Source organism: Microcebus murinus, chromosome 5, assembly GCF_040939455.1.
Source record: "Microcebus murinus isolate Inina chromosome 5, M.murinus_Inina_mat1.0, whole genome shotgun sequence".
NCBI classification, from domain to species: Eukaryota; Metazoa; Chordata; class Mammalia; order Primates; family Cheirogaleidae; genus Microcebus; species Microcebus murinus.
In genome coordinates this window covers 73,527,868-73,550,503 of record NC_134108.1, presented here as the reverse complement: position 1 = coordinate 73,550,503, position 22,636 = coordinate 73,527,868, and the positions used below count along the sequence as shown (strand labels likewise).

At 36.9% G+C, this 22,636-nt stretch overlaps 1 protein-coding gene across 1 annotated transcript in view; it reads right to left on the bottom strand.

Annotated features, from left to right (window-relative positions):
• Positions 1–10,193: 10,193 nt before the first annotated feature.
• Positions 10,194–22,636, bottom strand: part of ELOVL4 (ELOVL fatty acid elongase 4) — a 32,561-nt gene continuing 20,118 nt past the window's right edge. The window contains exons 2-6 of the mRNA XM_012769128.2: positions 22,074–22,261; positions 21,150–21,230; positions 17,009–17,180; positions 15,013–15,140; positions 10,194–12,274 (exon numbers count right to left, since the gene is read on the bottom strand). Of these exons, the coding sequence (XP_012624582.1) occupies positions 11,999–12,274; positions 15,013–15,140; positions 17,009–17,180; positions 21,150–21,230; positions 22,074–22,261 (845 nt within the window). The 3' untranslated portion in view covers positions 10,194–11,998. The remainder of the gene's footprint in view (positions 12,275–15,012; positions 15,141–17,008; positions 17,181–21,149; positions 21,231–22,073; positions 22,262–22,636) is intronic.

Sequence of the window (22,636 nt, the reverse complement as noted above, 5' to 3'; positions counted from 1 at the left end):
TATTCAAGTAAGAACATATTGATGCCCTCTCCATAATGGGAGCCACACAGTGGCTGGCTATTCCCAGTAGGGTTCCATATCACAAGGTCACCACTGGGCTCTGCTGTGGGCAGATTGGGCACTCAGCAGTGGTGCTGGCCACGTCAGCCTTGTTGAGAAGTCCATACTGGTTGAGCCCATGGACAACCTCTTTCCATTCATGTATTATTTTCCTGTGGCTTCTGTAACAAATTACCACAATTTTTTTTTTTTTGAGACAGTCTCGCTTTGTTGCCCAGGCTAGAGTGAGTGCCGTGGCATCAGCCTAGCTCACAGCAACCTCAAACTCCTGAGCTCAAGCAATCCTCCTGCCTCAGCCTCCCGAGTAGCTGGGACTACAGGCATGCACCACCATGCCCAGCTAATTTTTTCTATATATATTAGTTGGCCAATTAATTTCTTTCTATTTATAGTAGAGACGGGGTCTTGCTCTTGCTCAGATTGGTCTCGAACTCCTGAGCTCAAATGATCCACCCACCTCGGCCTCCCAGGGAGCTAGGATTACAGGCGTGAACCACCACACCCAGCCATACCACAAAATTAAAACAACAGAAATTTATTTTCTATAATAGTTCTGGAGGCCAGGAGTCCAAAATCAAGGTGTCAGCAGGGCTGGAGGTTCTAGGGCAGGAGCCATTCCAGCTCATTCCACCAGGAGACTCTTCCAGCTCCTGGTGGCCACTAGCATTCCTGAGCGGCATCACTCCAATCTCTGCCTCCATCTTCACGTCACCCTCTCCTCTCTGCAGGTGTAGCCTCTCCCTCTTATAAGAAGACTTGTAATGGCATTTAGGGCCCACCCAGATAACCCAAACTTATCTCCTCATCTCAAGATCCTTAACTTCATCACATCTACAAAGATCCCCCTTTTCAAACAGCATATTTGCAGGCTCCAGGGATTAGGCCCTGATATATTGGGGCTACAATTCAGCCCACTACGCTGTACCCCACCTGTTTTGTTTACAAACCTACTGAGCAAACGTGGGGTGGCTAGGAAAAGAGGCTGACTAAAATCTGTAGAACAGATGATCCTGCCCCTCTGTTTAAGAGCCTCTTCTTCAGTGGGTGCCCTTTGTGAGCATTTCCACAGAACACAAAGACTGTTACACTCAGAACTCCTTGTCACCAATCCACCATTTCATTCCTTCCAAATCCTTGAACATCTGGCCAAACCATTATCAACTACCCCAAAACCAACATAAATTCACAACTCCGGTCATTTTTCCTTCTAGAAAAATTGAGCAATTGGATGTGCTGCCCACAGTCCTCTCATAGGGAGGATTTTCCTTCCACACCCCTTTCAGGGCCACTGCTGAGTGAAGCTGTAATGCTGCCACAGCCCATCTCCAGCTGGTGGTTGTATATTATGTGGAATAATCTGTAAACCAGGCTCAATTATTTTCTTTTTCAGTTTTTCAATAAGGATCCCATCATAAATTAGAATTTGTCCCAGATGGTTTGAATGAAGAGCCTTTAATAAAGAGATCACATGTAGAGAGGTAGGCAGGGATAAAGGAACAAACTAGGGATCATAAGATGCCAGGAAACTAGCAAGAGTGTGATGCTGTTATTATCCCTAGAAGTAAAGGAACAAGGAAAGCAAAGTGTTTCTGTAGCTTGGTGAGAATTAAAGCTATGGAGAAGGGGCTTCCCAGCAGGGGCTGTGCTTGTGGAGGAAGGTAGCTAGGGCCAGAGATGCAACACTGAAGTAGGGAGAGGGCATGGAAATGTCCTGCCCTCCGTGGTACCTCCTATCAATTGACCCAACTAGAAGCCAGCTGGCGAGGGAGGCAAGATGATGTGGTCCATATGTATTTCAGGGCACAAAACAGAAGGGATCAGAGGTGTGCAAACACAGTCAGCTTGTCAGGGAAATCCAAGTCATGGCACCAAAAACATCAAGGTGGCAATCTGTCCTGGTTTCTTGGTGTGTTCTTAGCTGAGAAATGACCAGACACACCAAAGTGTCAAGTCCACACTATTATCCTGGTCCTCTGGCTTCTGCTTGGAAAAATCCACCAGCAGGGCCAATGCAACAGAATAACCTCAGGCAGGAAGCACGGTTTCGCATGGGCAGCTCTTTATTGTAAAACAAAACGGGTCTTCGAGAGAGTGGAGAGAGACAGACCAACTCTCTGACTGACCCGCTCTCTTACTGAATTCTCAAATTGTTTCCTTTGATTAGCCCAGTCTGGGTGACGGCTCTTGGCAGGTGAGGGATGTTATCAAATGATCAACAGGTGTCCTCAAAATTTCATCTGCCTATATGAGCTCCCTCTCTGAAAGCCCATCTTGCAGGGGGGTGAACCACAATGCATTCAAGCTAATGGCATAATAATTACCCTTAAGTTACTCTAGGTCACTTTCTAAATCCTATCAGGCCTGGGCTGGGGAATTCCCAGATTGATAAGGCATGCCCTCCTTCCCCAGGTGTAGCAGTTTCTTGGGATAGGATTAAGGGTGGAGCAACACCAAAATTGAGTGCCCACCCTTATCCTTCTTCCCAGGTGGAACAATTGCTGGAAACAGCACCAAAGCAGAGAATCTTTGTCCTGAGAAGAACCCGAGATCCTTACTATCTACCTAACAAGGTTACATTTCATAGGCACTTTCATGAGGTCAAACATGTGGGCTGGGCCGGGAACGGTGGCTCACGCCTATTATCCTAGCACTCTGGGAGGCCGAGGTGGGAGGATCACTCAAGGTCAGGAGTTCGAAACCAGCCTGAGCAAGAGTGAGACTCCCCCATCCCTACTATAAATGGAAAGAAATTAACTGGCCAACTAAAAATATATAAAAAAAATTAGCTGGGCATGGTGGCACATGCCTGTAGTCCCAGCTACTCGGGAGGCTGAGGCAGGAGGATTGCTAGAGCCCAGGAGTTTGAGGTTGCTGTGAGCTAGGCTGACTCCATGGCACTCTAGCCTGGGCAACAGAGTGAGACTCTGTCTCAAAAACAAACAAACAAACAAAAAAACTAAAAACCATGTGGGCTGAGGGAGAAGCAGCAGTGCAGCCAGAGCAGGTGCAATGGCCATCTGAGGTGCTGCTCGTGCCACTTACCTGTGCCTTCATGACTTTCCACTTGACGACGAGTGCTGCCAGGGACATCCTAAGTTTATGACATAACACCCAGTCCATGATGGGCAGCTGTTTATATTCTGTGTTCACATACACAAGCTTGTACCATGCCCAGAAGCAATCTAGGATCTGTTTCTTAATAGTTACTTGAAGACAAGGTCATGTCTTCACCTAAAACTTGAAAGGATTGCACTATAATTCTAACTAATCAAGGCTTGCCAGAGGCCCTCTACAGGATTGCTGCCAAACACTCCAAGCACCATTTCATCTGTTGGATTTTAAGTTTCAAATAGCAGAGTAGCTTGAACTGCCACTCATAGTTACAAATCCTTCTCTTATTCTGGACCCCATTCAAAACTGAAAGTCTTATGAGTTACTTGATAAATGGGTCAAAGCAGCACCCTCAAACGTGTATATGTTGTTTCAAAAGTCCAGCGATCTTCAGGGATCTTTGGCAAGAAAACAAAAAACAAAAAAGTCCAGAAAGATGGTAACAATCATTGAGTCTCTGTAACAGTGGGGGACAAGGTGTAGCAATATTCTTTCACTGAGGAGGAAATATCTCAATCTGCTACCGACTGCCGGACTGCCATAAACTTTACTGATGCCATGGCCCTTGAATTTACATTGTTTTATTTTGTCCCCCCACACTCTGGCACTCATGTTCCTTACCAAGGAATTATGATACTACCTCCTCCTCACCACAGCCAATCAGCACAATGCTATCCACGTGGTGGACTAGAGTGATACCCTATGCCACGACTTCCGTGAACTAGATTATTATAGAAAACTGGATCATTGACATTGTCCCGAGGTAAGGCAGCAAAGACATACAGCTTACCCTACAAGGTGAAATAAATGACTTCTGTTTGTAGTCTCTTTATTAGAAAGAAGAGAAGAAAAAAAAAACACATTTAATAGATCGATAGCTGAATATCAAGTGCCAAAATTTTGTGGTTTGCTTCTGTTAATTGACTACATCTGAAGTAGCCTTTGACTTTGGAGTTACATGATTAAGTTAATTATAGTACTCTCCATTCTCCAAGACTCTCCAATTTCTGCTCAGGTCTAATAGGAGAGTTAAATGGGGTTATGACAAAAAAAACCCCATCATGCCTGAGTCTTTCAGGCCTCGGATGGTGGCATGAAACTCTGACATTCATCTAGAAATAGGGCATTACTTTTGTTCTACTGTTTCAATAGGGAGGGGTCATTTTAGGAACTTCAACTTAGTCCTTCATAGCATAATGGCCTTCATTCCATGAGACAGGGAGCCAATGTGGGATTCAATCAGAGGTTGAGTATGTCTAATCCCAACTATACATGCAGGAACTGGGCAGGCTATGTTTGAGGACCCACTGGGCCACAGTGAGATGGACTAGGTCAAAATACCCACAGGCCAAGTCATTCTAATAACAGCTCTGGCTCTGTTGCTCATGACTGTAATCATGTCCACTTTGTTTCTGCCATTTAACCTCTGCCAATCTGTGAGACTGTCATCCCCTCTGATGGTAGGGAACTCATTTTGGAGACAGTGTCCTCCCTCCCTCATCATCGCCAACTATAGACAGTAGCCACTACAGAGTTTTTCAAGGATGCTGCTGGTCCTTACTAATGTATTTCTCAAACAGAGTGAGGGAGTAGTGAAGTGGGTCACATAGGATAGATCTTCTCTGACATTCTTAAGTCTGTAAGCCTTTGGATTCCTTCCTCTACATTTTTCCAATGAATTTATAACATATGTCTCATTTTAATGTAGGCCACAACTGGGTCCCTATTTCAATAAACAACTTACAAACCATGAAAACTGTTCCTCACTGTTGAGCTATGGCCCAAAATAAGAATTTTTGGTAAGTATACCTGTATTAATAATTCCAATCCATTCTAAAGATATGTTTCTTCCTGTTTTGCTTAGCACCCTGAGAATCTATTCCTACACATTGCTGCAGATGAAATTAGCCAAATCCCATCGTTCTAAATAGATTTTGTACTTGTCCCCCTATGGCATACCGTGATCTAATTCTTTGTACAGATTTGATGGCAGTGAAAGAGTAGAAGGCAGACAGGAGGAGGGTCAGCATCTCCCTGCAAGGTAACTACCTTGGTTGAGGTCATGACAGGATCTCAAGCAACAAAGAACTAATGTCATCTGACAAGGGAGGAGGGACTGCTTTTATGAATAGGAATATTCAAAGTAACTGAGATCGAGGTTCTCAGATTTATCCAAAGCTACCCGAATATCTCCATTCCAGTTCTTTAGGTCCCATCCTTCCACAATCATTGCCACAACTTTCACATAGGGAACTACTGAGGCTGTGAACTTAAGCTGTAATTCTGCAGCCCACAGTAGCAAGTTTGGGATTTTGTATTAAGATGTTTCTTGTCTGCAGCTTTGAGATATAAAAGGGTCTCAGGGTAGTCATAGAAGCTCTCTGTAACTTTATCCTTACCTTGAGCCAAGAATTTAAAACATGAGCTAATTTTCTTTCCACAAGCTCTGCAGTGCAATCAGAAGCAGCCTTGCCACTCACGTCTCTATATTCCTGATTTGCATCACAATAGTGCAATGCAGCAGCCACTTGGTCTGCCAAAGGCTTGTCTTCAATGGCTATTCCATTTTAGGTGGCCATAGGTGATAATTTAGCTGTGTGCTATATGGAAAGCAGTATCCCATTTCTCATTGGTCATGAAGTTATCACTGCCTATAAACTCACCTAAGTCAGATAACCAATCCCGTATTATTTTTTTTTTATTCCTTTATTTATTTATTTATTTTTTCCATTTTCAGTTGGCCAATTAACTTTTTATTTTTTTTTATTTTTTTATTTTTTTAGTAGAGACGGGGTCTCGCTCTTGCTCAGGCTGGTCTTGAACTTCTGAGCTCCAACGATCCACCCGCCTCGGCCTCCCAGAGAGCTAGGATTACAGGCGTGAGCCACCGCGGCCGGCCTCCCGTATTATTTTTTAAAGCTGATTTCTTGATCAAATTTTGGTGCTGAATGCTGAGAAAGGTAAGGTTCACTGGGTGAAACAGATACTACTCAAATTATTCCAAGCAGTAAAAATCTTTAATTTGAAGGATTAGATACTCATAAAATTACTGATAACTTAGAGGAATGAAAGTCAGGAGCCTACCCTTTAGTCTTTGACTTCAAATTCATACAACCACATCTGGCATAATTGCTCTCACTATTGCCACTGTCTGCACTCATAAAATTGGTGCCAAGACAGTGGAACATGTGGTCCAGCTGTTGCTAATACTTTTGTCTGTAGGAGCCCATTTATATAATCGCCCTACTACAGAAAGGTGGCATCCACCTCCTTCTACCTTCCCCAAATTTCAGATATTGAGTGCCCTCACATCGACATAACCTAAATTTGCGAAGGAATCATAAGATCACATGAGAATCTGAGAAATGTAATTTTTAGTTCTCCAGACTCTGTAATTCTGAAAGAGGGGAAAAGAGAGAACATTTCAAAGGGATGGGAAAAGATTCATAGTGCCAGTAAACATCTAGCACACTGACCTTAAGATGGTGCTGGATTTCTTTCTTTCTTTCTTTTTTTTTTTTTTTTTGAGACAGAGTCTCACTTTGTTGCGCAGGCTAGAGTGAGTGTCATGGCATCCTAGCTCACAGCAACCTCAATCTCCTGGGCTCAAGCGATCCTACTGCCTCAGCCTCCCGAATAGCTGGGACTACAGGCATGTGCCACCATGCCCGGCTTAATTTTTTCTATATATATTTTTAGTTGGCTAATTAATTTCTTTCTATTTTTAGTAGAGATGGGGTCTCGCTCTTGCTCAGGCTGGTTTTGAACTCCTGCCCTCGAGCGATCCTACCGCCTTGGCCTCCCAGAGTGCTAGGATTACAGGCATGAGCCACTGTGCCAGGCCTGGATTTCTTAAGTAGTTAATATTTAGGGTAGACTTTAGGATATAAATTCTAAATCTTAATAATAAATAATATTAATAATAATTATAAATCAGAAATTTGTTCAATAAATTCATCTGGCTGCTCTTTTGCCTCCCAAGTTCTTCCATGCTTTTATTTCTGAAGGGAAGATTAGATACCACTTTCACAAGGGCTGACAATAAGAATTCAAGCATAAAGAAAACACTTAAATATTATTGAATAAATATAGCTTTGAAGAGCAGTTATTTTTCTTTTGTGATCATATTACATCTTTATTACATTTTCACTGAAATCTGAAATCAGAATGTATTTGAAATCCAACTGTATTAAACACAGCTGATAAACCTTAACATGCTTATAAAAATATAAATGTAATTGATCCCCAGATTTATTAATGAGAACACAAGCCACACTCAAAGGTGAGGTGAGACTGTTGCTAACATAATATGCTACCTATCATGCAAGATTCATAATCTACCCACCCTCTCATTACCAAATAGCTAGGTAATCATTATTCTTGAAAGACTGGTTCTTAGGATAGCTTCCTCACAGGGAGGAGAAACTTGGTTTAAATATAATGCATCATGGATGACAAAGAAGAGATTACAACTGGATGTTTTTCTTTTTCTCCATGGCAAATTCAATGAAAAAAAAATTTTAACTGAGAAAACAAGTGATTGAACTGGCTTCTCTAAAACTGCAGAAAAAGGAATCGGGGATACCTAGAGACAGAGTACATGGACTTTGTATATGGATTCATGAAATACTTATTCTTTAAAATTCACATTCTTGTATTTAAATTGGGAAATACACAAAACATTTTAAGACCCTATGTTTTTAGAAATGGCAGTATTATTTAAACCTTTCAAGATTTTTTATTTAGGATGGCTTTTTTTTTTTAATCTTTACATGTATTTTTTTTTCTCATTTTTTTTATTTTAGTGTATTATGGGGGTATAAGTGTTAAGGTTACATATATTGCCCATGCCCCCCTCTCCCCTAGGATGGCTTTTAAATTGGACATATTCTCTGTGTAGATGTTCAAATACAATGTGACCTTCTGGCTGCATATTATTATAGTTAGAGATCAAGTGATGTGTTTCAGCATGCACTTATTCTCAAAGGAGATAATAGTTCAAGAATACACACATTCACTATGAGGACCCCATGTAAGAATGGAAAAAAAAATCAATACATCTAAGTTGAGTTTCTATTTAAGACCAGATGGGTCTCCAAAGAGCACAGTATGAAGAGAAATTGCTTATGTGTGGCTATGTAAACCCAACTTTATGTGGTAAAATGAAAAAGACTAAAAAAACCCCTAAATTATATTTTTAGGTAGAAAAAAGTTTAGCTTCGCAAAGGAGATAGCAAACTAGATACATAAATCTGAAAGAACGCCAAGGGGTAACTCAGATCATCCCTTACCTACATAAAAGTCCTGTCACTTAATCATCTAAAGACAGCTAGGGACCACCTTCTTCATAAGTCACAAGGCTCGTTCAGTGATACATTCTAAACTCTCACATCCTCATGTGGTAATGGTTCTATATTTCTATTATTTTAAACTTAGTCTTTGAATCTCCTTCAGGATTCACAAACTCCTATTAAAAACAATTTAAAAAAAAAAAGTTGCACCTTTCAATTCATAGCTGTGCCTTCCCTCTATAATTTATTATTAGGAAAACCAACTTCTAACACTTACATGATTTGCAGTGTTTTGAAACAAGGAATCTTTCTACTTCTATTCCTTTTCACAACTATTCTTATCATTCACAAGTTATCTTCCTAGAATACCAAAGACTAAGCATGGATCCTAAAATGCACCCCTATTAAGGATTTGCTTTCTGAGATCACCTGCCCAAATCACTTGCATGCTGAGTAGCAAGTGACCAATTTCCTGCAGCAGGTATGATGGCTGCTACTCAGATGCTGTGTTCCTATGTGTATAGCTCAGCATCACAGTGCCTTTCAACTCTACTGCCCTATTTACCACTCAGGAGGACACCTAAATCTAAGCCACCCAGGTCTGCGCTGAGCACCCCAGCTGACATCCTGAATAATTGTAGTTGCCTTTTTCTCAGTAAGGGCAGTGTTATGAATACAGCTGGATGAGATTAATGATATAACAAGGGAAGTGTTGAGAGTGTGAACAGTTCAGTGTGGTAGTGTATTCTAATGGAGGTGAGATTCAAAAGTTCTGCCCCAACAGACAATATATAGTGCCTGAATTGTTTTATTATCAAATAGATAATACAGCAAAAATCACTTCTACCTCCAGGTTCTCTTTCTCACTTATGGGATAACTGAGCTGAATATATGAAACAAACTTGTGAATTAAAATATTCCTAATAAACTAAAAACACTGCTTGATTCCATCTTTTTTTTTTTTTAAGAACATGTTCTGTAATATTGATTCCATCTTTTAAGATACAAACATAATAATCTGTATTAAAATATTTTTGAATGTCTAGAGAGTGTGTGGAACGAAAAGGAGAAAAAAGAATGAATGAATAATGTTAAAACTGAAATTAGTCATTGGTCAGTATCTGTCAGCAAAACAGAGTCAAGAGTGACAGAGAAGAGAAAGAAGAGCTATAGTCATTGATTATATTGGAAATGTCGTCTCAGGTATTTCTAGTTATTACAAACATTTAATAAATTCTCTGTTTTCTATGTAAGATGTTTATTTAGTAACAAAGTTTTACCAAAAAGGAGACACAATCCTTATTTACCAATTTTTAGATACAAGGTATGCAACTTATCTGTGATGATAAAGAAATTGTGAAAGCTACTAGAAAAAGCTTTATTTATCACATCTTAAAATCATCTTTGATAAAGAAACTTATAGTAAGGACTGAATGATTTAAATGTAAGAATACAGGAGCTTCCACATTTATATAAGAATAATTTAGAAGAAAATGGTATGTTTTATGTCTGCATGTAAAAGCTATTCTAAAGGCAATCAATTTTTAAAGCAAAAATATGCTACTGTAAAAAAAGCTTTTTACCAGAAATTATAAACACCCAAATTCTAATTTGATTTCTTTTTTACATATGATATTGGCAGCAGAAAAGAATTTAGAGTATTAATTGAGTCAAATAAACATCTATTCATAGCAGACAACTTACATTACAATAAACTGATTAACAAAAAAATTATTTTTCCCACAGCAGTAGTGTATTTATTGTGCTGAAATCAGGTAGCAGGGAATGAACAGCTCTTGGGAACCAGTACAGATTGTTCACAAAGATTTACAAATCTCTAGTCATTACACACTGAGGAGCAAAAACAAAAGTGTTGAATCCTCTAAGACCAAACTACTGTGTGTGTGGCAAATTTTCTATAATTCTCATGACTGCATGCCTTTGGGGGAAAAGTATATAATTTTAATGCACAATAAATATTTTATAGTTTACAAAATGTTCTGAAATAGTTTTCCTGTACAAACAGCATACATCCTACACATGCAGTTTTGACATGTTGGTGAGATACTTAGTAATATTCATGCTTTTTTTGTCACATTTTCTCTTTCTATAATGATCCCTGTGCAACATCTCCTAACAAATTAACCTATGTAATAAAACATGGTATAAGTTCCCTTCCCTATTTTATTTCCAGTTGTTCATTTATATTACATGAAATATTTCATTTGTAAATAGAAAATTTAATTTTATAGTTCTGACTACACTTCCCTTTTACTCATTTTAACAATTAACACCTTGTAACATCAAGCACTGAATTTAACAATCTTTAGCACCAAGGAGTCAAGAATATTGCACCAAAATGGGTTTATACTTTCTATATAGTTAATAAATAAGATCTTGCAACTTAGTCACAAGGAAAATATCACTCCAAAATTAAACATATCGAAAGAGAAGGATAGTTTCCACAGAAATGTTAGGTGTATGCCATTTGTTGAAAAAAGCAAAAAAAAAAAAAATACTAGTGGATTTGAGAGTTAATATTAAAATTTACATTAGAGGACTCCTTGATTTTTTTCATTAAAATTTATTTAATTTTATATGTTCTTTCCAACAGAAGAGGTAGGTATTTTTCCACATATGAAAAATCAGTAACAGCCACAAATCAAAACAAGGAAAGCCTGATAAAAATCAACATACTCTCCTCTAACAGCATGTAAATGTAACTATCTTATGATGTTACTAATAAAGACATGAGTTGTTTCATGTTTTAATCAGACAATAATCTTAATTTTCATAATAAATTTCTGCTAGCAATAGGAGTATTCAAAGGCTGCCTTTTCATCACAAAAATTGTTTCCCCACAGTGATTTGCGCCTCAAGTCATGGTGACCTTTGAGTTACCAGACAGGATTTTACTGTAATTCTTTCTTATTTTCACCAAAACCATCATCATCAAGCATCTAAGATTCTACAGAGATCAGCGGATTTTTAAAATTTAATTGAAACCAAAATGGTATATTCTGACTAGAGGTGAAGACATTTGACCATTCTGGTCAGCAAATGAATTCAAATGCACAAATTTAAATGTATCCATATTTCCAGGTTATAACAAGAAAATACAAGGTAACTGATTTCCATCAGTAGCAATTAATTTATCAAAAAACTTCATAAAGACTATGTTTCTGTGATCGTCTAAAATTCAGACTGAAGAACAGGTGAATATTAAGATACGTAAAAAAAATTCTCATCCTTTAGACAACTGGATGTGAACAGGGCGAAAGTCTCCAAAGTCACATAATGATTGCTTTGGTCTGAACAACATCAAGGCTAATTTAAAAAATGTTTAAAATGAAAACTTCATAAATAAAACATCTGGGGATTATACTTTACAGTTTACTCAGTCTAAAGGATACTAGTAGAGAGAGCACATTTGCCTTTTCTCCCCATCCCCAAGCCCTCCTTTGCTTGTTTTCCCTGAAATTTTATATGACATAGGAGTTTTCTCACCATCAACAACAGTTAATGCCCAGTTCAATTTACTCTCCTTTTGCTTTTCCATTTTTCTGCTTTTTTCCATTTTCTATCACTAGCTGTTTTTCTGATTTGATCACACCATTTGCAGAAATGCCATTCACAGCTGTTTTTCCAGTTTTTGGTTTCTTAGGCTCTTTGTATGTCCGAACGTAGAAGTTAAGAAAGAGAAATATGAAGCTGATTGCATAAGCAATTAGAGCCCAGTGCATCCATTTGGGGAAGGGGCAATCAGTATAAAGAGACAGTGCTGTGTGCCCAATGGTGACATGGAACTGAATCTGAAAAACAAAAAAAAGCAGCACATGACACATTCAATCTGAATAGTAAACAACTTTTAACAATAACATCAGAATCTTCTAGCTATGATAGGCCCAAATTTTGATACACCATTCAAAGTGTAATAGTACTCTGGCTCCCACAGCTGGCTCCTTCTCACTCAGGTTACAGCTCAAATGCCATTTTCTCAGGAAGGGCTTCCTAATGACTTCAACTGACCCTCTCAATCCCATTAACCAAAGGGATTTTGGTTTATGTTTGTTTTTGAGAAGAATTATAACTACCTGAAATTGTCTTTTGTATTTGTTAACTTCTTTTTTGTTTTGTTGGGTTTTGTTTGTTTTTGTTTTTTGAGACATAGTCTCGCCCTGTCATCTTAGGTAGAGTGCAGTGGGATCATTGTAGCTCACAGCAACCTCAAACTCCTGGGCTCAAGCGATCCTCCCACCTCAGCCTCATAGAGTGCTAGGATTACAGGCATAAGCCTCTGTTGACTTCTTTATTGTCTATCTTTACACTAGACTATAACTCCAGAAGGCAGGGCTCTGTCTTGCTCACTGATGATTCCTGAGTCCTTGGCACAGTATCAGGACTCAATGAATATTTGCTGGATAATGTAATCTGATGAGGGAATCAATAGCATAGAAGAGTATAAAGCAATAGTGTTGTAGAATCTTCAACTTTGTTTTCCTCTCACATTTTAGACTGATTTCTTTCTATCTAATTGTTAGTAAGCACATAAACATACTTTTAACAATGAACTTATCAGCCAGGCACAGTGGCTCATGTCTGTAATCCTAGCACTTTGGAAGGCCAAGGGGGGTGGGGAGGACCACTGAGGTCAGGAGTTCAAAGACCAGCCTGAGCAAGAGAGAGACCTGATCTCTATACAAAATAAAAAAATTAGCTGGAAGTTGTAGCACACTTTTATATTCCCAGCTACTCAGGAGGCTGAGGCAGGAAGATTGCTTGAGCCCAGGAGTTTGAGGTTGCAACGAGCTGATAATGCTCCTGCACTCTAGCTGGGGCAACAAAGTGAGACCCTACCTCAAAAATAAATAAATAAACTTATCAAAATGTCTCTATTTGTTTCTTACAGATAGTAGACAGGTAAATTTGCATTTGAATGAACACAGTCCTTTAAAAACGAATATTTTAATAAAACTCAGTAGATATTTGAGAATAAGTGAAAAAAAGAATCACTTTCAACTTCAAGTTTTTAAAAATAGAAAAACCAAAAGCTTAAAATGAAATAATCTTAAATTCTAATGTATCAATGAATGAATGGTTTGAGACATAAGAATTATGAATTCTATGGTATTAACAAGGGTTAATTTTTGACACAATTAACTTACATGACTAACTCTTGTGAGAGCTTCTGGCTTAGAAATACAAACTCAACATCCTGTTTAGAATGGGCAATTATGGTTTCTCTTTTAAGAATAATATTATCCTTAAAATATTAAATTATTGGTTAAAATAACTGATATTATTTTAAATATTATTAAAATAATTCACTCCATATACGTCAGACATTTATACTGTATTAAGCAACTTGTATAATTTTCCATGGCAAATATCCAAATTTTAAGAACTTTTGGTTTCACAATAGTTTTTAGAATCTGCATTACCAAAAAAGGGTGTGTATAGGGGTGTGATTGAGTACAGCATCTCTCAAGGAGAGCCAGGTGTAGGCTTCAACAAAATATATATAAATAATTCACATGGTTTGGAACACTGCTTCATTTTCTTGAGACCATTTGTTACTTACTAAGAGAAATGAATTATACAAGACTGTATAAACAGCTTTTACACAAAAACTGGAGGAAGCTTCCTGTAGCATTTTGGTTACAGATGAATCCTTCACACCAAGCATGTCCCAAAAGTTGTGCTTCCTGTTTGGTTAGCTAGCTGTTTAGCAACTTAAAGCAGAGATGGATAATATTTCCAAATGTGATTCTACTGATAAAACTATGCACACGCTATGATTAAAACAAATTATAATATATTCTAAAGCTTGAAGAATAGCTACCAGGTTGGTTTTGGATTTTCAATTTGATTGCAGACTAGTGCCTAGCTCTCAAGGTTGCACTGATAGACGTACCCAGATGCTACAGGGAGTCTTACTAGGGGTATGCGTTGAAAACTGTCTAGTATAATGCCTAGCATTTGAAAATACCTGGCTCTGCTCTCTGAGGACAGTGTTTTAGAAAATTATGAGGAGTTCTCTGGTCCTTATTCCCTTCCTTTACCCCACCCCTTCCTTGGCTCCATGCCTTCTCTTCAACTTTATATTCTAAATATATGGGATATGCTAACAAAGACTGAAAAATGGAATAAAAACAAAATTTAAGGACAGAATGAAGAGAGGCAAGACAATTTTAAGTTAAAAAATCATCCTAGGGGAAAAAATATTTTTCTAGTCATACACGAATCTATGTATTTTGTGTGGTGTTTAGACCCTTAATCATCCTTCCCACAGATACTTTTAAAGAATGTTTCCCTTAGAAGGATAAATGGTATGTTTAGTTGTTTTAAGGATGTTATAAAAAGCAAGTGACTGTAACCAATAGTCTATGAATTGGTAGGTTAGAGCTAAACAGCTTCAACTGCTATAACTAGACGATAGAAAGTTAATTTTGAAATAGAAAATTGTTTAAAACAACTTAGCACTTTACCATTAATAAAATTCAAACATTTTCAATCTTTTACCAGAAGAAACTAGAGGCATTTAACTTACCAGCTGCAACATGGTCAGGTATCGCTTCCACCAAAGATACTTTTGAATCCATGGGCCAAATGCAGTTAACCCATAGTATGAGTACATAATCACATGGATAAAAGAATTCATCTGGGCTCCGAAAAATGCTTTAGAAAAACAAGAGGTAATTACAACACATGGAAAATTTTATTAGGCAATAAAACCATTGAGATATAAAATAAATGCAATCCACATTGTTTTCTAACATCTAATCTTGAATATAAATTGGGAATAAAAGATATAAAGTGGTACTAATGAAAAGCCTTACCTTTAGATTAAGTAGGTATTTTTAAAATTTAGATTTGAATTTTTTAGCCATATAAATAAAAATGTATGCTGTTCAAATGCAAAGGACTTTCAAAGTGGTACTCCAGTAAGTTTAAATAGGCTCTAACATAGAACTATTGCCTATATTACTTTCAATTCTACTATTCTTGGGGAAAAAAGATGATAATGCATTTAAGTGTTCCAGTAGATTTGTAAATGCTCCATTATTGCTTTTACATGTGACAATTTACCCATCTACAACAAACTAATACTTATTTCTTAGGTTTTTAAATAGTTTTAAATATGTGCACTAAGCACATTGAATAATCCATTTAGTATATAAAAATCTACAGTTATATTCCAGTCAGTCTAAATCAATGGTGCTCTTTCTTTTCAGAATACTAATTAAGTCAAAGTATAGTTGTAATAATAATGAATTTTGTCACAAAATGATTTAATAGGTCAATTCAGATTTACTAATTTTCTTTTAAAATTACTGAGGTTGACTTTAACTGTATTGCTTTTAATTGGGCCCTCAATAATATTTTTAATAAATGTGAATGTCTAAGTTGCCAATTACCATAATATGATAATGGAAAGCAGCAAGGTAAACTATACTGTCATGACTTATACCCTGGGTCCTCATCAGAGAAATGGTCTGTTTCTAGCTCAATCATATTAATCATCCTTAATTTATAGGGATTGTAAAAAACTGGAGACAGATCTTGGCCAAACTATAATTCAGATCTTCTTAAACATTAACAAGGCTATATAATATTTCCTTTGAATAAGAACCAACAAGGTCACTTAAGGTCTATGCAAGTTGAGTATCCCTTCTCTCAAATTTTTGGGACCAGAAATGTTTCAGATTTCAGATTTTTTTCAGATTTTGGAATATCTGCATATACATAATGAAAAACCTTGCAGAAAAGATTCAAGTCTAAAACCCAAATTCATCTATGTTTCATACACACCTTTTAAACATAGCCTAAAGGTAATTCTATACTATTTTAAAATAATTTGGGGCATGAAACAAAAGTTTATGTACACTCAAACATCAGAAAGCAAAGGTGTCACTATCTCAGCCACCCATGTGGTCAATCTATACTTGTCTGACCTCACCATCATGCTGTATGCAGAAAAGGGATACTGCAGCTGAAGGGAGCTAGGTGGGTCTTTTTCCTTTGGGGATGCTGAGTAAATTTGTGTGGTATGTGCCTGTATTTTGACTGTGACCCATTGCATGAGGTCAGGTGGGGAATTTTCCACTTGTGGTGTCATATCATTGCTCAGAAAGTTTCATATTTTGCAGCACTTCAGCTTTCAGATTTTCAATTAAGGAAGTTCAACCTGCATTAGAGCAGGAGTGAGCTCTGGGCTTGAACTGAAGATGGAACGTTCAGATTGAGCAGTTGTGTCATCATATCCTTTGGTTGAGAACTGTTCCCCATATAACTATTATTTGCTACATTTATGATTAGTTTATGCTCATCTCTGAGTTAAGACTTTGGGTATCAAAGTAGTTATGGTTATAAAGCTAAAATTTTACTGTCTTCAAATTTTTAGAAAATGAAATGAATATGGAAATGATTAACTCTGTAATCAAGTTAAATGACAGAACAAGTCAAATTTTCCAGATTTTCATTACTTTCCACCCAACATATTTATGTAATTTAACACATGCAGATACATTCCTGAAAATGCTCACCTTGTCCCCCTGCAACCCACTTAATTCCAATCCACCACAACGTAAACATAGTACAGTGATGATATACATGAAGGAAAGAAACTTGGTTATTTTTCTTCCTCAGGATAAAAAACACAGTGTCCAAATACTCCACTCCTTTAGACACAAAGTACCACCACAGAGCAGCAGCTATCTATAAAAAAGGAAAAGCATGTTATAAACACCAGAATGATACTAATGATATGGGTTTCTATTCATTGTAAGTCCAAAAGAATCTTCATTGCACAAAATGTCCAAGGCATGGAATCATTTATGGCTAAGTAGGTTTAAAACCTAAGCATCTATCCATGGGGAAAAAACAGAAAAGAAAGTCCAGAGCTATGTCTACATGATGCCAGTAATTCAGACACAATTTCAGTCTGTTACATAGGTGAATGTCACATAGTGTCAAGCAGCTAAATACAGAGCTATAAACACATTCATGTTGCCATGCTTTTCAATTTGGTAGAGGAACTAAGATGTTTACTTTGTAAAGATATTTCAGTTGCTCACACTTAGCCTAATTATACCTTAGATAAACTTGCAAGCTTATGCAGCAACTGGTCTCTGTCAGTGTCTGTCTGTCTCTATCTCACTTTAACATGTGCACCAAAGTAAATATCCAATCACAGCAGTTTGTATTAGGTGATAATATGTTTAAAATGATAAACTAGAACAAAAAAACCCCACAAATATTTCCTAGGTCATAAATATAATCCTGCTTACATGAATAAGTCTTTTCTTTTCCTGGGCTCTAATTAAGACAACAGATGGTGCAGAAAGATTACGTTACATGCTGAGATTAAGGATCCAGTGAGAGGTGACCTTTGCATATATGTATCATAATATTTTATAAGACTTCTACTATAACAGTGACCAAAATTTAACATTTTTATGTCAAGTATTTTCTATGATAAACATTCTATGTACAAATAACAAATAAGGGCAGTACATACTGAAATCTATTTATAAACCTTTGTGTGTTAGGGGCTTGGCAGGTTCATTCATAGACAGGCTTAGTTGTTTTAGAGTTGAAAGATCCCTTCCTCATTTTATACCTGCATCTGATGGATGTCACGGGTTTTTTTCTTGTTTTGTTTTTGTTTTTCACTTTTTTAAAAACATAATTTTAAAGTTTGGGGAAAGAGGAAAGAGAAAGGTCATGTAAAAATAACTTCTTGTATTTATAGGTTGAGAATTATTTTATTGAATTTTCTTGAGTAATACTATTGTTGAAAATGATAAAAAAAATTGGTTGAAAATAGGCTTGAAATAGTATACTATAGTTAATGTTCACTATTAAAATAAAGTAACTATCACCATTTTGGCACCTTAACCTTAATCTACAAGGAAAGAGACAATGTCTTAGTTTTTCTCCCTGAGCTTTTAAATTTGCCACAATTCACATATAATAATAATTCTTCTTCATCATTTGCAAAATGCATTTGATATCTTTAAATAGTCTACACCAAAGTGAAAAGTGATATTTCTTGGCTACATAACAATGAATACAAAAAAAAAAAAAACAACGAATCTCTGGGTAAAGCATTCATTCTACTGCATGGATTTATTAGAGAGAAGGGAGAAAGGTTTCAAGTGGAAACTGTTGCAAGTATTGGGTTCTTTCTCCTCCTAGGTTACACTTCTCATAACAGCTCATTTTTTTTTTTTTTTTTTTTGAGACAGAGTCTCACTTGATGCCCAGGCTAGAGTGAGTGCCGTGGCGTCAGCCTAGCTCACAGCAACCTCAAACTCCTGGGCTCAAGCAATCCTCCTGCCTCAGCCTCCCAAGTAGCTGGGACTACAGGCATGCGCCACCATGCCCAGCTAATTTTTTCTATATATATTAGTTGGCCAATTAATTTCTTTCTATTTATAGTAGAGACGGGGTCTCGCTCTTGCTCAGGCTGGTTTCGAACTCCTGACCTTGGGCAATCCGCCCGCCTCGGCCTCCCAAGAGCTAGGATTACAGGCGTGAGCCACAGCGCCCGGCCAACAGCTCATTTTTTAAAGACCTGAAAGTTTATACACGTCAAGAAGATAGGTTCACAATGACCACAGTGGTATTTTTGAACCTTTATCCTACAATTAATAATATGTTGCCTCATGTTAGGTGTTTTCCTCAGTTTACTCCCAAGAAGAAAGCAAAACAAACACTCCCCTGGCACTTCCCCCAAAGCAAGCAAAGATGTCAGCTCCCAACTGAGAAGATTCTCTGGCAAAATGGTTGTCAGAAGAAAATTTTTCCCTATTTCCTAGCCAAAAAATGTAAAGAAAGCACGCCCCTCCCCCTGCCAAAAAAATACTCTCTCTCAGTCACATGACAGGGTCTATTTTCTTCTTGACCCTTTGCTGACATGATTACTGTCTGCCTCCCCACCCTCACTAGAATGACAGCTCCATGAGGAAGGGACTGCACTTATCTTTCCATTTGGTGTCCCCAGAGGCCCTCACAGTATTAGCACATAGTAGATGCTCCATACATACCATACCATGTTTCCCCGAAAATAAGACCTACCCATAAAATAAGCCCTAGCAAGATTTCTAAGCATTTGGGCAATATAAGCCCTACCCCGAAAACAAGACCTACTGATGGGCATGGCTATGCAGTGTATCTGCACAACCCATGTATTTAGCCCCAGAGCGGTAAAGAAGACGAGCAGCCCTTCTCATCTGCCCCATCGTGACAGCTACTATCCCAGAGGTGACCGGAAAGGTGAGGGCAGCCCCACCAACGAGGTCGGCTCCCCCTGTCAGGTCCGGGCCATCCTGTGCGTTCTGTAAGCAGAGGCTTTGAGGGAAAAATAACACATCCCCTTAAAAAAAGCCATAGGGTGGGGTGTCTTCATGAAGAAAAATAAATAGAAGACCCTGTCTTATTTTCAGGGAAACAGGATACATATCAAATGAATGAAACCAACATGACAACCAAAGGGGTGATTTTTCATCAGTCCTTAAGTCTTCTAATAAGGAAATGAAGCTATGGACACAAAATGGTAAGTCCGATAGAGCGATTTGGTCTTGAGTCTTTATGAATACTGAAATGTATACAGTCCAACCCACATGCCTGAAAGCTGTTTTTCTCTAGGGAAGCTACTACATACTAGATTATTACTACATATACTACATATAACACAAAAGTTATATAAAAACATGTTATATACTATGTTATATGTAATTTTAATATGAACCACAGTATACAAGAGGAGTTCAATAGATACTTAATAGAATAGGATAATTTGTTGTTTCTTTCACTTAAGCTAAATGTTAACTTTGCTAATGTAGGTAACTTGAAAATAAAATATGATAACATATTACTAGTGGTTTATTTTCTGAAAATATAATGTAAACTGAATTTATATCTATACAAATTGTGCTATGCTTAATTTTCTAAATATTTATATAGATTGTAAAACATTTACTTTCCTCAGACTTTCTTAACAACTGAGTTAGACTTTCTTTATGAGTTTCTATTCTTGACCAAAAACAACAAAAATCTAAAATATCTTTACAAGAAACATAGAGCTTTGTTTTTTTTTTTTTTTTTTTTTTTTTTTTTTTTAGACAGAGTCTCACTTTGTTGTCCAGGCTAGAGTGAGTGCCGTGGCGTCAGCCTAGCTCACAGCAACCTCAAACTCCTGGGCTCAAGCGATCCTCCTGCCTCAGCCTCCCGAGTAGCTGGGACTACAGGCATGCGCCACCATGCCCGGCTAATTTTTTATATATATATCAGTTGGCCAATTAATTTCTTTCTATTTATAGTAGAGACGGGGTCTCGCTCTTGCTCAGGCTGGTTTCGAACTCCTGACCTTGAGCAATCCGCCCGCCTCGGCCTCCCAAGAGCTAGGATTACAGGCGTGAGCCATAGAGCTTTGTTTTTTAAAGTATTGCATTCTATTTATAGTAATCTAATACATATTCACTCTCACACTACCAAATAAAAGAATGTTGGAGGTATAAAACAGATTATCAGTTATGTACTTTATTAAAAAAACAACAACACAGCTTTATTGACTCAAAACAACCCAGTATAATTTCACTACTATATTAAAGTATGTATTTCACAGAGAACCTATAAAATTAAACCACTTTTACTGATTAACAGTATTTTTAATGTACTTACCCTGACTTCATTAACATTATTAGAATAATCCACACTCTGGCAAATATAGCTATATCCTGCATTATAGGATCCCATGAATAACTGTAAAGAGAAGTAATAATATTTGGAGTAAATTTTTAGTAGATACAGAATTAAAAACACTAGCTATAATATGAAACCTTCAAAATTATTTCAAAAACAATATTTTCTTTAAAAATTTCAAATGCATTAAACATTTAATACACTGGAATGTCTAAAAGTTACTGTGTGTTAACTTGTTCTATAATTTAAATCTAGAATTAAAATCAAATGTAACTTTTAGACTGAGATATCAACTCTATCTACTGTACCAAGAGAAATTGTTACTGCCATGACTCAAATCTAAGAGTTTTAAAAAAAAAAAATCTAAGAGTTTAACTGGTTTCTATTCTTGATCCAGAGTAGTTTGTACCTAACAAGTTGGGTACAAGTATCCAGATAAATTAAAGTTTTTATGAAGGTAAGATTCTGTAGGCTAGGTTGTTAATTAAGGGAAGTTTTTTGTTTGTTTGTTTTTAAAAACGGTTACTGTTTATTTTCCTAGCATCACCAGTCAGTTCTCTGGGATCATTTAGAATTTTAATAAGTCTCTTAGGAAACAAATTTCTTATACTTTTGCAACTTCAAAAATGGCTGTGTCAATCTAGCCTTTAGGATTTCCTTTCAAAATGTCATGGAGAATTTGCTGGTGGCCAGGAAAACATACAATGATTAGTTGCAACAGTTGTATGACAGCTAACTCATTTTAGTTCAAACCTAAAATACAATGACATTAAGTCAAGAATTTACTTTTAGAGTAACTGTTATCTGAGGGTATGATATTACAATGATGGTTTTATATATTTTCATTTTTAAAGTTTCCAATAACCTCGGAGAATTATTATAGAATGATCTTAATAAACCTACCTCTCTGAAGATAAAAAGGTTAAGCAAAACCATCCCAAAATTATAGACAATGAGCACTAAGCGCATCTGAAAAGGTTCTCGATCCTTCATCCATTTTGGACCCAGCCACACAAACAGGAGATAAAGGGTACTTATACTTAGGGTAGGCCATGGAGACTGCATCAGAGGCCAATTTTCCACACGTTTATCTACAGAAAAAACAAAATAACATAAAATTAATTAAATAGTAATGTTTTATAAAATAAACTTTTAGGGATCAAAATGTTTCCACTAAATTTCCCTATTTGACCAAATACAGATCACTATCCTTTGAGTCTCAACAAAAATACATGGTATAAAAAGCAAAGAAACAATACTGACTCCTGTAAGTAGCTTTTGAAAATTAACTTTCATTACCTATGTCACACATTATGTTTTATAGAGAAACTAGAGAACAAAGAAAAGAAATAAAGCTCACCAAAAATAGAGGAGTTAAGCTTAGGATAAAAAGTTAATGAAAGACTTCATAGACAGAAAATAAATATTTAAGGAAACCCTTGTTTTCCATTTTAAACATGTGAAAT